This window comes from Osmia bicornis, chromosome 7, assembly GCF_907164935.1.
Source record: "Osmia bicornis bicornis chromosome 7, iOsmBic2.1, whole genome shotgun sequence".
In the NCBI taxonomy this organism is placed as follows: domain Eukaryota; kingdom Metazoa; phylum Arthropoda; class Insecta; order Hymenoptera; family Megachilidae; genus Osmia; species Osmia bicornis.
Genome location: NC_060222.1, coordinates 2053400 through 2068808, shown reverse-complemented (window position 1 = coordinate 2068808; position 15409 = coordinate 2053400). Strand labels below are relative to the sequence as shown.

At 35.2% G+C, this 15409-nt stretch overlaps 1 protein-coding gene and 1 long non-coding RNA gene across 8 annotated transcripts in view; one reads left to right on the top strand and one right to left on the bottom strand.

The window, feature by feature from the left end:
* LOC114881498 overlaps positions 1 to 15409 on the bottom strand; it is a 94999-nt gene that overhangs the window by 3272 nt on the left and 76318 nt on the right. The window lies entirely within an intron of this gene.
* LOC114881376 (fasciclin-1) overlaps positions 1 to 15409 on the top strand; it is a 217494-nt gene that overhangs the window by 171797 nt on the left and 30288 nt on the right. For all 6 annotated transcript variants that reach the window (XM_046286520.1, XM_046286519.1, XM_046286518.1 and 3 more), the window contains exons 4-7: positions 3467 to 3597; positions 4906 to 5002; positions 8280 to 8445; positions 8839 to 8999. In XM_046286520.1, the coding sequence (XP_046142476.1) occupies positions 3467 to 3597; positions 4906 to 5002; positions 8280 to 8445; positions 8839 to 8999 (555 nt within the window). The remainder of the gene's footprint in view (positions 1 to 3466; positions 3598 to 4905; positions 5003 to 8279; positions 8446 to 8838; positions 9000 to 15409) is intronic.

Below are 15409 nucleotides of genomic sequence, written 5' to 3'. Positions count from 1 at the left end.
GAAAATTCACCCTGAAGACGCGTCGTGCTTCGGGTACGAGAACTCTGGTACACGTAAACGATTCCCGTGTAAAATTCAGTGGAAAGAATATAACCTGTTCTGGTTAAAATGGCACCGAAGAAGGATCTGTCTTTCAGAATATATTCCATTTGTAATAACATAATTTAAAAAATGCTATACCTTTAATATTCGCAACATTTCAAATTCCCCACCCTGTATGACGAAATTCCTCTAATAAAAATGGACCCTAATACGGAAGTCACCGTCTTCCTGTGGTATTTTTGTCTAATATTGTTAGGATCCCGCTATCAAGCGATCGAAGATTCGTTCCAAGGCTTCGATTTCCTCCCCCAATGACTCGTGTCCGGCAAGCAAGATAAATGGCCGTCAAAGAAACAGAGGAAGTTTGCTCGTCCCCCGATTGCAGGAAAGCGAAACGATTCATTTCTAGGAAGCCACTCTAGCATACAAACGCGAATCGATCTTTTTTTTTTTTCTCTTTCGTTCTCATCCTGCCACTGTTGAATCCTCCTCTCGCATCGTGTCCTCGCTGAATAAATGGAACGCTCTCTTCCACCCCTCTTCGTTTGCTGTGTCTTTTTTATTTTCTTTGTTATCATACACAATCTCTCTAGCCTTCTTTTCTTTATTGAACACCGATGCGTACCTTTTCGCATGCCTCGGGAAAGGAAAGGAAAATGTTTCGACGCAGAACGGTTTATAAACTGCAATCGGCATGTTCTCGTTTTGCTTTCGCGATTTACTGCCACCGTTCCTTTGTGTATCTTCCGTGTACCGATGCATTCGGTAGCTTACCTTATATAGCTCGATTTAGAGAAATAAATATACGGAAAAAGAAGAAAGAAAGCGGCTGAGCACGAGGAAATTCGATTGGTTTCGATGAAAGTTTCATTTATCGGTTGGAAGGCTAACTTCAGGGAGGAAAAAAGAATACATAGCAATTTTTGTTTGTTTTATTAAATTTAATATTCTAATAGTGGGGCTGAATCAATCATGATTTAGTATGTACCACTCAAGGGGTTGTTTGTAAAAATCATCTCCAATAATTAAATTATTATTTTGGAACAGAGTTAAATTTATAGAAAATGAAAATATAATAATTTCAAAGAGGTTTGAGTTACCCTCTGAAGAAATACTTAAAATAATATTTAAAATAACTCATATTTGGCGAAACAGTAAATATTAAAGTACACAAAAATGGAGTAAATTGGAAGTGCTGGAATGAAAAATTGTAAAACCCCTCCAAAGCTTTGATTCATTGTCAATTTTCAGTGAAATAAAAAAAAGCTATATTGAAATGGAATGGTTTTTTGTATTAAAAACTTGTTTGTCTGTTTCCTAAAAACCAAAATGGTCGAATTGTGTACACCACCCCTATATATATACCTACATGTAAACAGATATTTTTAAAAAATTGTATCTCGCACAAATATTGATATTTTCCAACAAAAATTTAATTTTTTGGAAATTTTATAGATAAGAGAAATAGACAATTAGGAGCCACCCCCTTCCCAGTCTAATTTTTCTAGACTTAATATTTCTCTGTTATTATTTTACTATAACTATTATTTTTAAAAATTTCCTGAATCAAAAAAACAACCAATTTTTAATTTTTAATTTTCAATTGCAATAAGAGATCACAAATGATATCCGATATCCTATTATAAATTCCCTCCTGAAGAAATAATTCTCTGTCTAAAATGATTTGCCTGGTAGAATGCACGCTTGTACCCGAGCCATTCACAGTCTACCATTCTTCTGTTCCTATCGTCGCGTACGTCGACCTCGTAAGAGAACAAAACGGCGTTATCGAGCAGAAGAAGAATCCTCGTCGAGATAAAAGAAAGAATCACGGTGATCGTGAAGAAAAGCGGATAAATAGCGGTGGGACGTTCGAGTCGCGTACTGCTGGATAGTAAATGGCAATGCACCTTTTCCAATGAGGGTGGAAGAGTCGTGGAGTGGGAATGCATCCCGGTGCACGTTGTGTTCCACCGGTATCCGACTCGACACCCATGAAATAGTTGCGTTTCTCGCCGCAGAATAAATACCCGGACCAGGTTCCTTCGTGTCCGTTTTTCCTCTTGTCTTCGCTTAATCTTCTTCTTCCATCGTTTCGTGTCCCCGTTTGCTCAGCTACGTCGTTTGTCTTACTGTATCTTTGCCACGAGCACCATCGTCACGCTTGTATCGCTCGCTTTGCGATTTTTTCGGATCAACAACAGTCTGTTTAAAGCGAACGTACATGTTGAAACTCGATTCCAGAGAATTTTTTTCCGAAAATAAGGGAGGATCTTCACTTAACCATGTATTATAATTAAACTTGTAATAATCTTCTGGTATTCTTACAATATTCTTATAATATTAATAAATATGATTTCTTTTTTAATTGGACGTAATGTTGTATCGATTACTGTGGTGCTAATTTATTTCATCTAAGAGTAATAGTTAAGGTGTTAAGTTTGCACTGCTCTGAATAGAATTATTAGACACATAGGTATTAGAAGCTGCAAGTTTAATAAGCGTTTCTTACACATTTTATGGGTTTAATATGAATTTACAAACCTGGTGTTTTCATTACCTTCGGTTTATTAAAAATTTAATTAAAAAATTTGTAGCTTTCCTTAATGCTTCTTGGAAGAAAATACTTTGCTCTATCGCCTAGTGTAGTTGGACTTCCTTTCTAGATCCCTACTTTCTAAATTAAATTAAATTAAAAAATATCTACAAAAATTTTCCTTCCATAAAAGTGGATTTTTTTCTATTTTTACCAATTTATCGTAATCAAACAATAATATGACGTTAATTATTGACTAATTAAATACCACACCTAATTAGACAGAAACATGATCCTAAGTAAATATCAGCTAAAATTAATAGCTTTGTTCTTGATTAATCAATAATGAACGGCGTTATTAATCGAAGAAGATTGAAATTGGCTCTGAACGATAAACTCTTTTATCCAATAAATTAGCTTTTATACGTTGGACGAGTTTATTTTTCAAAGTAAACTGAGTAAATGATATCGTATATCAAAGTTCCATCCAAAAATTCGCGTGTCAATTGTCGGGTCACGCGAGAAATTGCAATGGAAATTTAAGCGTACTCCATGGAGAACCGAAAAATCTGATCCATATGAACTGCAAATCGAGTCATTTGATACCGTACGACTGATCCTCTCATAAACATGCATTTTCAACATCGATTGTAGGATGAAATGGAGAAACTTCGCGTATTATTACGTTATTTACTGTTATATAATGCTTGAAAAAAGTGCTGGTTAAAAGTTTTCTATGTATGTTCAGGGAATTTCGGTTATAGAATCTCCTGTGTTGAATATAGAAATAATTCAATAATGTTATAGTGATGAAAATATCATGAAATTAATAAAAATAGAAAATGGTACCCTAGAAACACTAACACATATTATTTTTTTCTGTTTCAGATTTTGCATATAATAAACGAAGTGCTCGAACCCGTACGTGCAAATTCTGCAGAAATGCCAATTTATAATCCAAATGCTTTCGAATTTCTAAATCAAAGCGAAAATCTCGACTTGGGTGAGCATCGTGTTCGGTAAGTAATAATTAATACATTTTTTCTTGCATTATTCAAAATAGAAATTAATTCTATAAAATTCATCGACAAAATGTTTTGCCCTGGAATGTTCACTGGAAAGATTATCTTTGTGTGAAATTAAAAAAAAATAATAAAAGTGCCCTTAATAACAAACGCAGCTATTTCAAATAATAAAATAATGTTTGAATTCGCAGTTACGTTATTTTTCATTTTCCATTGTTAGAATTTTTATTTTTCATTACCAAGAAGTCGTTTTTCATTGTTATTTTGCAAAAATTGAAATATGACCATGGACAGTCAGGTTTTAATTGAACTTTATCAGCAGCCATCATCAAAGCTCGTGTTATCGTTTTCCAGTAATGAATATTCTATAACAAAGTTTTATGAAATGATTTTTCAATACGTTTCATTAACAACAATATTACTTTCTCGTATCAGAAACAAAGAATGAATATTAAAAAATACATAATAAATTTTCAATTATTATTCCTAATGAAAAATTGTTAATGACTCTAATTACTATATTTTAAATAAATATAATAAATATATATTTACCTATCGTTACCAAGTAAAATAAATTATTTCTATAAAAATTTCCAATAATTCTCGCTTGAAATATATCCAATACTGAACAGCAACTTCTTATTTATCGTTTCTTATTACTTCGACTTATTAAGAACAATTTTTGCCTCGTTCTCTTTTCTTACGCGTCAACTTTCAGAGTAAAACACAGCCACGAAATCCGTTCAAGTTCGCTGGAAGATGTAGATGGAAGCAAGTTTCTTAGTTGTTTCTTAAGTAACTTCGATGCTCACTTTGTCAAGTCTTTATCGATATTTAAAAGGAGGACCGGCGTGGAGCTTGCCATCCGAGCAAGTAAAACTTGAGTGAATTAGCTTCGCCCTTCCGAAACTTCTTTAAGCTTCGCTGCATTTCATTTACCGTTCGCACCTGTACACCGTCCCCCTCCCCCCTTCTTTGTTTCTGCAACATGAAACACGAACCACCCGACAGAACTTTCTCAATATACCCCTTTCACAATTTTTCTGATAGAACGTTTCCTGCTTCTCCTCTCTATATTCATTTCTCTTCTTACGCTACGTTAATTTGTCAATTTTCAATTTGTTAGAAACGAGTAAAGTTGGAAGGAATAACAGTCAATCAGAAAAAAAAGTCTAACAATCTAGATCTGCTGATTATGTATAATAGTCATTTTTTTTGAAATGGTGTCATTGTTCTATGAGATTTGCCGTTTGGTCAGGACATCCTGTCTAATTAACGAGTGCAATTCTTTTTTTTTTATAGCACCTTCCGACAGCGGATCGTCAAGGAGAAGAAGGAAGAAGTCTTCAAGGCAGACGGACGTTACACTTTTCTCATCCCCGTTGAGGAGGGTTTCAAGGTAAGCTCCTTAGCGATCTTCCCTTATCGATCATCTCGAAAGGATCTTAATATCCTCTGTTGCAAAGCCCTTGAAAGATTCAGAAAATAGCAACTCGTCATGAGAAGTGACAAATTCTGATCGATTACGTTTAAGATGGACTGAAAATTACCAACTATTTTTATCCAAAAATTGGAAATACATTTTTAACAAAAATCAACCAGCGGTTTCCTAGAATTTTTCATCCAAGATATCGGATAACGCATTCGTAGCTTGATTGTACAATGTGTAGCTAGGGTGGAGGATATGTGTGTGTGTGTAGACTAGTTTAAAAGGAAAAGGGCAGAATCGAGTTTCGGGCCTGAAAAGGCTCGTTCCGTTTCTCGGTGAAAACGATCGAACCGTATCGAAAAGCACTCGGTACAGCACGTCGTCAGGGCTTTTCCAATCGAACGACGTCGATGCCTCAATGCTGGGATGTAAGGAACAGGAGCTCTCTTGGTACGAATGTGTGGTCGTCAACGCGGCCATTACCACCCGGAAGAAAGAACGCCGGAATTAATAACGGCCAGAGAAAACGCTCTGGCGAATGGCCTTTGTGTTTTTCGAAAACGAACCTCTGCTGAGAAAGCTCGCTGGAAAATCAATGGGAAAACACTTGGCGAAGTGAACGTTGTTTTTAACGCTGTTGGTGGGAATGATTATAGTTGAAGGAATGAAATGAAAGTGAATTTTTCTATTTTCCGAGACAGTGATCTATATAGTGGAATTTTCTTCGATAAAATTCTTTCGATATAAAAAAAAATGATAAAATTTATGGTAGATAAAAGTTTAAATGTCAGGATCTTCGATTTCATATAGTGAATATTAAATATAAGAAACTAGTATAAGCTACTAGCAGTTCTTTTGTGGATCTTTTAATTCGTTCGAATTCATGACATTAAGATAAATAGACTTATGAGTTTTTGCCGAGTCACTAACGCTTTCGTGATAGCTTTATCACCATGTCGGAGAGAATTATTCAGCTACTTTTCACCTTCTATCTATATTAAATCTCAAAACTACACCGATGACTCACGGAAGAAAATTAACCTTCCAATTAACCGATACACAAGTTCTCTTGCGAAAGTCAGATGATAAAAGAAAGATTAATGCAGATAATAGTTATGACCCTCGACATTAGGTTGTTAGAAAGTCCAACTTAAATCCATGAGATAAAGATACTGCAAAATTTTACATAAATATTTCAAAACTTTAAAGCAGTTCAAACCCAGCAATAATGAATGAAAAAAGGAACAAATAATCATTGAACAGAGAAATGTTTCAGACATGCGACAATTAATTATTAACCCGTGCTTTCTACGTCGAGCGAATGGCTAGAAAATGCGGTTGAATAAGAGAAGCAACGAAATTTTTATTTCTTCGCCCGTTGGCATGAGCAATTTTCTCGCAGCGAAGACGGGATAGAAGAAAAACAAGAGCAACGAAATCGTTTCGTCTGTAGCCACGTTACGTGATTACATCTTACATGATATCGTGAATAATTTCGCTAACCTCGGAGGCACGTACAGCTTGCAGGCTGCATTCAGAATTAGCTGAAACAGAATCCAAGGGATGGGGCGGAAAATAAAGTCTACACGATACCTGGGATACATTGAAAGTTCAACAACTGAGAGGTGAAAAAAGATATGTTTGCACGTTCGAATTGAAATGATATTTACCTGAAATTCTTATGACCAAGAAAATAAAATTGCTCTTCTTGATGATACAATCTGATATTTTCTAACAAGAAAGAAAAGCAAAGAGATTTTTTGTACACAGAAAACTTTGTACCTCTTGTAAAGGTGATTTTATTTTCTTTGGTTTCCTCAGGGAAATGGATACAAGAATGAAGAAAAAAGATAAGGGAGGTGGGGAAATAGTTTTGAGGAAAAACAAAATTGAATTGGAAAGTTACAAACAGTTTAAGAGTAGTGGTGAGCTCATTTTTTAAATATTTTTGTAAAAATTTTATTAATAAATATTCTTCCCTTATGAATTAAAAATTTTTTTATCAAATTTAATTAATTTTTATTCATCATCCCCTATTTCAAACATTTATCTTAAAAAAAGGAAGGATATGAGCTTAAACACCCTTAATAGAAGTTTAATAGATTTTTTCATTCACCCCTTGATGGGGGTTGAACTCCTTATCATACATAATAATTCAGCACATCATGTGCTTAAACTACCATAAAGCATATCTGCCATAAAAAAATTTATAGCTTGTAAATTTATGACTTGTTCCATCGTACAACATCAATATTTTCTACCCAGTATCGTCATAGCAAAAGTGTTAACAAGTTATCTGCACGAATCCTTAGAATCTTGATCGTGGTGAACAGACACGTTTTATCTTTGTCACGCGAGTACACCACGGTTAACAGTTTGGTCGTGCCTTATCACGAATCGGGAATCAATTCGTGCAGGGTTCATCGTTTACGACGAAATGACCTTTACCTAGGCAAATCTATACATAGGAAAATTTGTGATAATATGATCTATCAATATGTAAAGGCACATTAACACCTATCATTCAAAAATACACAAATACATAAAAAATAAACATAATTAATTTTCAGAGAAGCATATTTAACATTTTTAATTATTGATTTGTGAGATTAGAAGATCAAGTTATTAAAAGGAAACTTAATCATGCATTGTCCGAAACATCCATATACCAGAATGTATAGGATTTCAAAATTGAAGGTAGAGTGGATCCATATATCCCAGAATTCCCAGAGAAAGGAATCCCTATCATCGAGGATCATATCAATCGCGAACCTATGCAATCAGGGAAGCATGAAATGCAGAATCCGCACAGGAGAAGCTCGTTCAGTCAGAAAGTCGAATAATTCGGAGTATGTAGAACCGAAAATTCGGGCAATCGTGAGTTTTTTTCAATTAAAAACACGTTCAAAAGGAAAACGGAGAACGTATATGTATTTACGTTTAGAAAAGAAACCGTCTGGTTGGAAACTCGATCAATAGGCAAGCTGAATTTATGCAAGAATTGTACCCAATGGAAACTTGTTCGATTGGGGATACGTAGAATTCTTATTTTAAATACTTATAGAAAATAGTATATACGAATCTCACGTGTAACTATATTTTACTGAAAAGAAAATGTAATGTTGCTACTATCATAAAGAATAATTTTGAGCAAAGTGGTCCCATAATTTTAAATTGAGATTAATGTAGCAGTTTTGTACCATTGCAACATCCTTTCTCATATAAATTTTCTTTTGTTCTTCCATAGCCATCGCTAAGACCGGACAAGGTTGACCGTGTGGTAATTGATGGCCACGTGATACCCAACCACGTCCTCTTCACAACCCCAACACCTGCTAATGTACCTTACGAAACCCTTGCGTTCAGCGATAATGTCAAAGTTACCGTTAGTTTCCTCAAGGTTCATGATAAAGGTAAGCGTCAACAATCATAAATCCAATAAAATCAATAAACAAGTAAACATACGTTTCGTGAGATTAGCTCAAAAGTTTCTAAGCTATTTCAAATTAAATCCTTCTCACAAAGAGGTAAAATAAATGGCTGTATTCTCATATGATAATTAGAAATAAAAATACCTAATGATTTTCTATACGATTCTGAACACTAAATGATTTTTAATTGCGAATAAAATTTTATGAAAAGAATTATTTACCTTTGAATGTTGAGTTAGATGAATTTAATATAAAAATGTGCCAGTATAGTTTTAAAATTTGTGATTTTTATAATAATGGAACTATGATAAAGAAATATTAAATTTTGCCAAAATCTGACCTCCGATTTTCTAAACATTCTTATTTCATTTTCAGTCTACGTGCAATCCAATACCATGGTGGACAGTTCTGGCCACCCAACCGGAGTGGTACTGGCGGAAATAGTCAAAGCGAATATCCCGGTGAAGAACGGCGTGGTACACTTGATTGAACGACCATTGATGGTCGTCGATACCACCGTGAAGGACTTCCTCGAGGTCAGTGCTTTGATTCGTTTCATTATTTTATTAATAGCAGCTGATCATCGATTTTATGGAAGATTTAACGGCCGCGACAATAACGTGTCTCGATGACCGCATCGTCATGATCCGTTCATCTCATTTCATCGTCCTCGAGGCAGGAATTGAAATATTGAACGAAACGAAATCGGTGGCAACCGGCTCGAAAGGTAATCTTTTATGGAAAAGGTCTTTTGTCTGAGAGGATTTATAGACTTATGTTAGGGGAGCAACGATTGAAATAGAGAGCACGTAGCTTCTTCTATTTTCAGATTTCAATATTCTTTTATCTTTAGATAAAAATGTTCTATGTATTTCAAGTATTTAATTAATTGCTATCTTATGAATGGCCTATTTTAATAAAATGATCAATTAAAAAATAATTTTCAATGTTTTTCGATTTTAATTGTTCGATACGTATCATTCTGCAAAGCACGATTTCCATGGACTTCTGTTGAAAGTTTTCGAAGGAAGAAGTTATTTAAGGTGTTGGCTTAGAGTGACTGACAATGTATTTGCTGTATTATATCTTGAAAGTTGGTAGATTCAACGATAGGATGACGGTGAGTTTCTCCATTGTCGTGGACGTTATTTCCCGGGTTCCTTTTGATATCCGTATGAAAGCTTTTAAACTGCCTCTGGTCGAAACGTAGGTATTCTTCGTTTTCCCCCGTTTTTCGTCTTTCAAAAGGCTTCGATCTCAATGGATTCTTGCTTTGTTCGAGTACAGCCCGCGGCTTTCTGGCCATGTCGAGATGTTAAAAGTTTAATCACCTATCGATCATTTAGATTTCTCTTCATTGTATTGTTCACTTCTATACATTTTTATAGTTTACCTTCTCGAATACCTCAATATCGGTTTCAAATTAATAACAATTCATTTTACGTCAATTATTGTTTTATGAGGTCGGATTTTATAGCATATATTTAATAAATTTATCATAACGCTATGTGGAAGAAACCGAATGATCACAAATCACCCTTCAACGTGTCAAAATCAAACAATACGTGTTGCGATACGAATTAAGGGCTGGTTTAACAAGAATTCATGTGACAAATGTTAGTGGATCCACGATATCGTACACGGCTCTGATTTCGTATTAGCAGCAGTCCATCAAATTTCGCGCAATAACGATTACCCTATTCAGTTTGACTGATACGGCTTTCACGATTGTGTAACACATGTCAAAATATACGTATACAACTGTACCAACTGGCAGTGATTACACACGTTCACGTAATGTTACATCGTATCTATAGAGAGGCAAGGTCCTTTGACGTTTGTGTATCGTGGCATACGGCATATCACGTAGCTACGCATCACAGCTACGAATACTAATGTTCCTCTAATGCATCTTGCAGTTTGCATTCACAATAGACGTCAGAATGTACATGAAACATCTTTAATTTTGATTGCTCGAAATTTCTAAAATACCATCCATAATAAAATTTTAAAAATGGACCTTCCATGTTTGACTGAAATTCCTATGTTCCAATTTTGCCTAGTTGATAATTCCAAAAAATGGGTACCACATTCTTTTCATTTTATCGTTTTCAAAACAACAATATCGATAAATATGCACACAGGTGGCTTGAAAAATACTTTGATACTACACGCTCGCTACATCGCCATTCAATTACTGCCACCAGACGGGAACTTTAAATGTCGTTGTCATAAATGTTTTAGCGATACGTTTTTCCACCGAGTTCGTCGTGCGCCAGTTTTGTAAAAGCAATTTCGTTTAATTTTCTACGGGTACTTTAAAATACTTTCATATTTTGCGAAACCGTCACGCAGCACACGGTCGACCGTGTTATTCGATTACGGACAGCAATCGATGGTAACACCATGCTGTTTCGAACTTTTATGCGACAAGTTTTTCGGTAAAGTGTTCGTGCGAAAGTGACTATTGAAATTTTCCCACCGTGTACGTGTAACATTCATGAAAGTCGCGCTTTTAATTTTGTTTTAGCTAATTTTCAATTTCATAGAACGTTTTATTATGTTGATAATTGATGTTCATATGAAAAATTGATATTTTGAAAATTTATAAAAATTTATAAAATATATTTAAAATTATTTTCTCACCTAAAACCAATATACCTATTTATTAAATTCAAATAAATTAATCCTTTTCATTTAACATTTAATTTATCCCTATGCCTCAACAAACTGTTTAATGTAAATTTTAACAAATTCATCCTCCTCAAGAGTTTACACTCCAACGTTTCCAGTCGAACGAGTTTCAGTATGTACCACCATAAAACACCCACCGATAGCGTCAAAAGGCCATGAATTTCCAATGACAGCATCGTGCTCGTTTGCAAGATAAGCCATCGTTCTTGAAGAGTCGTGAACGCGTTTTACGAAGATCGTAAAGATTTTTACCAACGTGTCACCACTCTTATCTTAACGATTCTAATCTAAATTTCAAGCTGTTAGTAAATCATAGATCATTCAAAAATGACTCTTTAGCTAGTCACTTTGATTAACATTAACAATTTATTCGTTGGTTAATCCGTATTTACCCCTTTACTTCCGTCTCGTGTTTCTCTGACAGATAGTGAGATACTCGTCGAGATCGTGTGTATCTTTGTACTTCATGGGTAAATCGGATTACAGTCTCGTGTCGTGTCTCGTGTACACTGTAAAAACGAGTTAATAGCAAGGACGAGCTAACATCCTCGTTCCTTTCCTCGAGGACGCGACTAAATCCTGCGTTTCCGCTCTTGATCTCCGGATTCCGTCGCGACGAGTTATTGGATGCTGTCGTAGGATAGAGCTGCTGGTACTGGTTACTCTACTCTGATTTATGGGGATTTCTATGGTGTTTTAATGTTACTGTCGAATTTATCAAATTATTTATTTAAATCTATTCATTTTTTTATTTGTTTCCTTTATAAATATTGGTCTTGTTAAATTGATGGTGTCTCATCATTTCGAAAATTAAATATTTCGAAATTAAAATGTGTGAAAACTAAAGCTCCAACTCTGTGTTCGATAAATTAAATTTAGATTCCCTGAAATTGAAATTTCCATGCAATTATGAAATTAAAAAAAGTTTTTAATTTAGACAAGCTATCTCTAAAAAGAATGTTTCAGATATATATTCAGCAAATGCCATTTGCACACCATGAAATAATACTTTTGAAGTATTCAAAGTTCCTCCGTTACAACCTCCTTTTTAATATTTCAAGCTAAAATACAGGTCGAAGCAAATTGAATTAACTTCCTTTATGAATATCAAAGCACACTAAATGAATCCCGGTGCCCCTAATTACGTGGCCGTAGCAATTACATCCGAGGCAAGTTTTTACTTTGATTTTCTTGCTCGAGGCCCGAGTTACAAAATCTAGCCATAATACTTTGAATTTTAAATTACACTTAGCCCCGGTTCCCAATAAAAATCCGACCTTTCAAACAATAATTGACGTTGCTTTTTAATCTGTCTGTTGTGTCGTTGCGACCACCTACAAGTAACTTTTATTCAAATTTATACCTTTCCCAACTAATAAATCTCTGTGCAAGTACGCTAGAGGATTTCTATCATAATTACTACGATCAAGGATAGTTTATAAAGTCAAAAGACCTTTCGAGCTTGAGCATGCTGAAATTCCGATCACGTTTCGATTCAATCATTCTCGTGATTGATGCGTCGGTGATCGAGCGATATTAAATTCTACTCGTAACGTATTCCATTAAACCGGTCATTCACGTTTGCTCCAGGTTGGAAATGGATCATCGAAAAGGATGAAAACGATTTTGACTTCGAATTTTTGAAAGTTCTTATAACTTCAAAGTGGTTCAATCATAAATAAAATTTGAGAAAGCATTTCTATTTGGAAGATTTTCTATTAATATTCTATTAATTTTTATTTCCAAAAGAATTGCCAAAAATAACCACTTGAGATATAAAAAATCCGTAATAAAAGAAGGAAAGTTTTCTAATATTTTTTCTAACCTTCCAATATCGTTTGATCTTTTCATATCTTGTCAGTGAAACTCAAACGAGAAAGTTGTTTGGAAAAATCGCTGATCCAGTTCCATTTCGGTTTGGACTATGGTCGTTTGTCACGATCACTCATCCATGATCCGTTCTATCGATAGAGATCAATGCGTTTCGATCGTCATCACACACGCGGCAAACTGTCGCCTACGACAATATATATATGTATTCATCAAGGTATATATATATACAAACGTTTTACACAGGACAGCAATGGAATGTTCACCAGACAGCTGTCGTCACATGCGATATATATCGATTGTTCTTCAGTAATGATCCTCGGCACATCTCGCCTACTGTCTGCACCAGATCCTCCAGGACCGGACATTGGATCAAAGGAACTCTCGTCCATATACGAGCTTTTCCGGTGACGCGAGAACCATTCTTGTTCCACGATGTCCTTTGATCCAATTACGGCCTGTTTTATGTTGTGTATTTGTGTCCTGAAACCTGCTGTAACGACTGGAATTCTTCGAAATTTAATCAATTTTTCAATAAGGGTGGTTTCGAATATTTTAACCCTTTGTTTGTTAGAAATTTCAAAGTAAAATTTTACTGATACTTACAGGCACTAATAACACTGAAAGGGGTAATTAATTAATTTAGAGTTAATTTTGTAAATAATTAATAGATTTAAGGATGACAACATATTTTATGGCAGTCGTTTCAGCAAGTTGAATACTAATCACTTAATTTCAGGTTCACTCAAATCGACATTGAGACAAGCAGAAAGACTCGAATAAAAAAAAGAATGAAAGACAGCTATGAAACACACAAAAGTAAAGATTTTGGTGTGTAGGGGAGCACAGAGACCCGTGTTCTGCCGTCACTGCACCGCCTCCTGTGTCTCACTTGCAGATCTCTCGCCTTCCGCTCGCAATATTCACCCTGTTTCTGTTAGATCTCTTATACACACCCTCTGGCCTTCTGCCCAACCACCCTTCAGGCTGTGCTCTCTTTGCCTTTCGTTCACGCATCTTTGAACGAGGGACACGTTTCAACACTACGACGACACGATTATACATTGACTTCCGGTGATTGCTGCCGGGCACGGAAATGCGAACAAAAAATCGTCGTGTCATTTTGAAACGAGTATTTTTTTCCATTGTTTGCTTTTTGGATAGAAAATTGTATGGAAAAGTTCATTGTAATTTTTTTTTAATTTATCGTTTATCTGTATTTCAATTTTAAATTTATTCTATTGCAAATAATTCTTTTCAATTTTCAGAATTTTAACGATTGCCTAAAGCCCGCTCTTTCTGCATTTTCTCAGAGAATAATAATTAATTAATATAATTACTGATGAGAAATAAAATTGACGATATTGATTCTCATTTTCGTGCCCAATATTAATACATAAGTAACACATCTACACAAAATACACTTGTATATAGATACATACGAGTTCTACACATATTCATCGATTGGAACCCACCCCTGTATGATAAAAAAAAAAGAAGAGAAAAAAATACAATTTGCTTATATACCATCTATTTTGAAAGTTGTCCACTTGTATCTTAGCGAGCATCCCCTTTGGACCAGCTTTTAGAACAATCAAAATCGTTTACGCCTGTACACGTTCGCGAGTTCTGAATCTCCCTTTTTTTCTGCATTTCCGCCACCGAGCCTGTTGAAATTGTCCACCCACCCCGTTCGTATGTATTTGTATATATACATATATATTTATACACCGACACACACATATCTATTTTAATTAAAGCGAAAGTCGAGCTTTTCAGGACGCGAAGCATTAAGCGTCGAGGTGGATAAGCTTCGTCGAGACGAAAATGAACGATGACATTCGGTTAAATGATCGCGGAGGCAAGAAATATTTCATTGGTGGGCCACGTATAAAACGCTGCATTATTAATTTCACTGACCGGCCAAAATGTACAATCGACGATAAATTATTGATTCGACCTGGAAGAGGAGTGGCGACCGCAACCCTTCGCACATTGTGATCTCGTACAAAGCCACTGAAATTTACTTTGATTTATGGCGGAAAACTTTGTGATCTCAGCTTTATGGTGTCAAGGACCGACTATAGATACGGTGCATCGTGAATTTTGTATGGGTTTGATGGTGTACTTTAGATCAAATGGTTGGTTTGGAAATGTGAAAAGTCTCGTATCGTACAATTTTATGAATTTTATCATTTTCTGGATCCATTTCTACACAGGAGAAAGGTAAGAATCGTTAGGAAATGGTGTCCAGGGGAAAAGTAATAATAACGCGTTTCGACCTTTCAATTAAAAGACGTTGCTGCAAACGCAAATTGCCAACCTCGACAACGTTTTAAATTTCCCTGCTGCCATTTAAAACCGTGCTTAAACCGTTACCTTATCCCCACGGGGCCATCTGGCGAAATAATTAAAGAAGGAT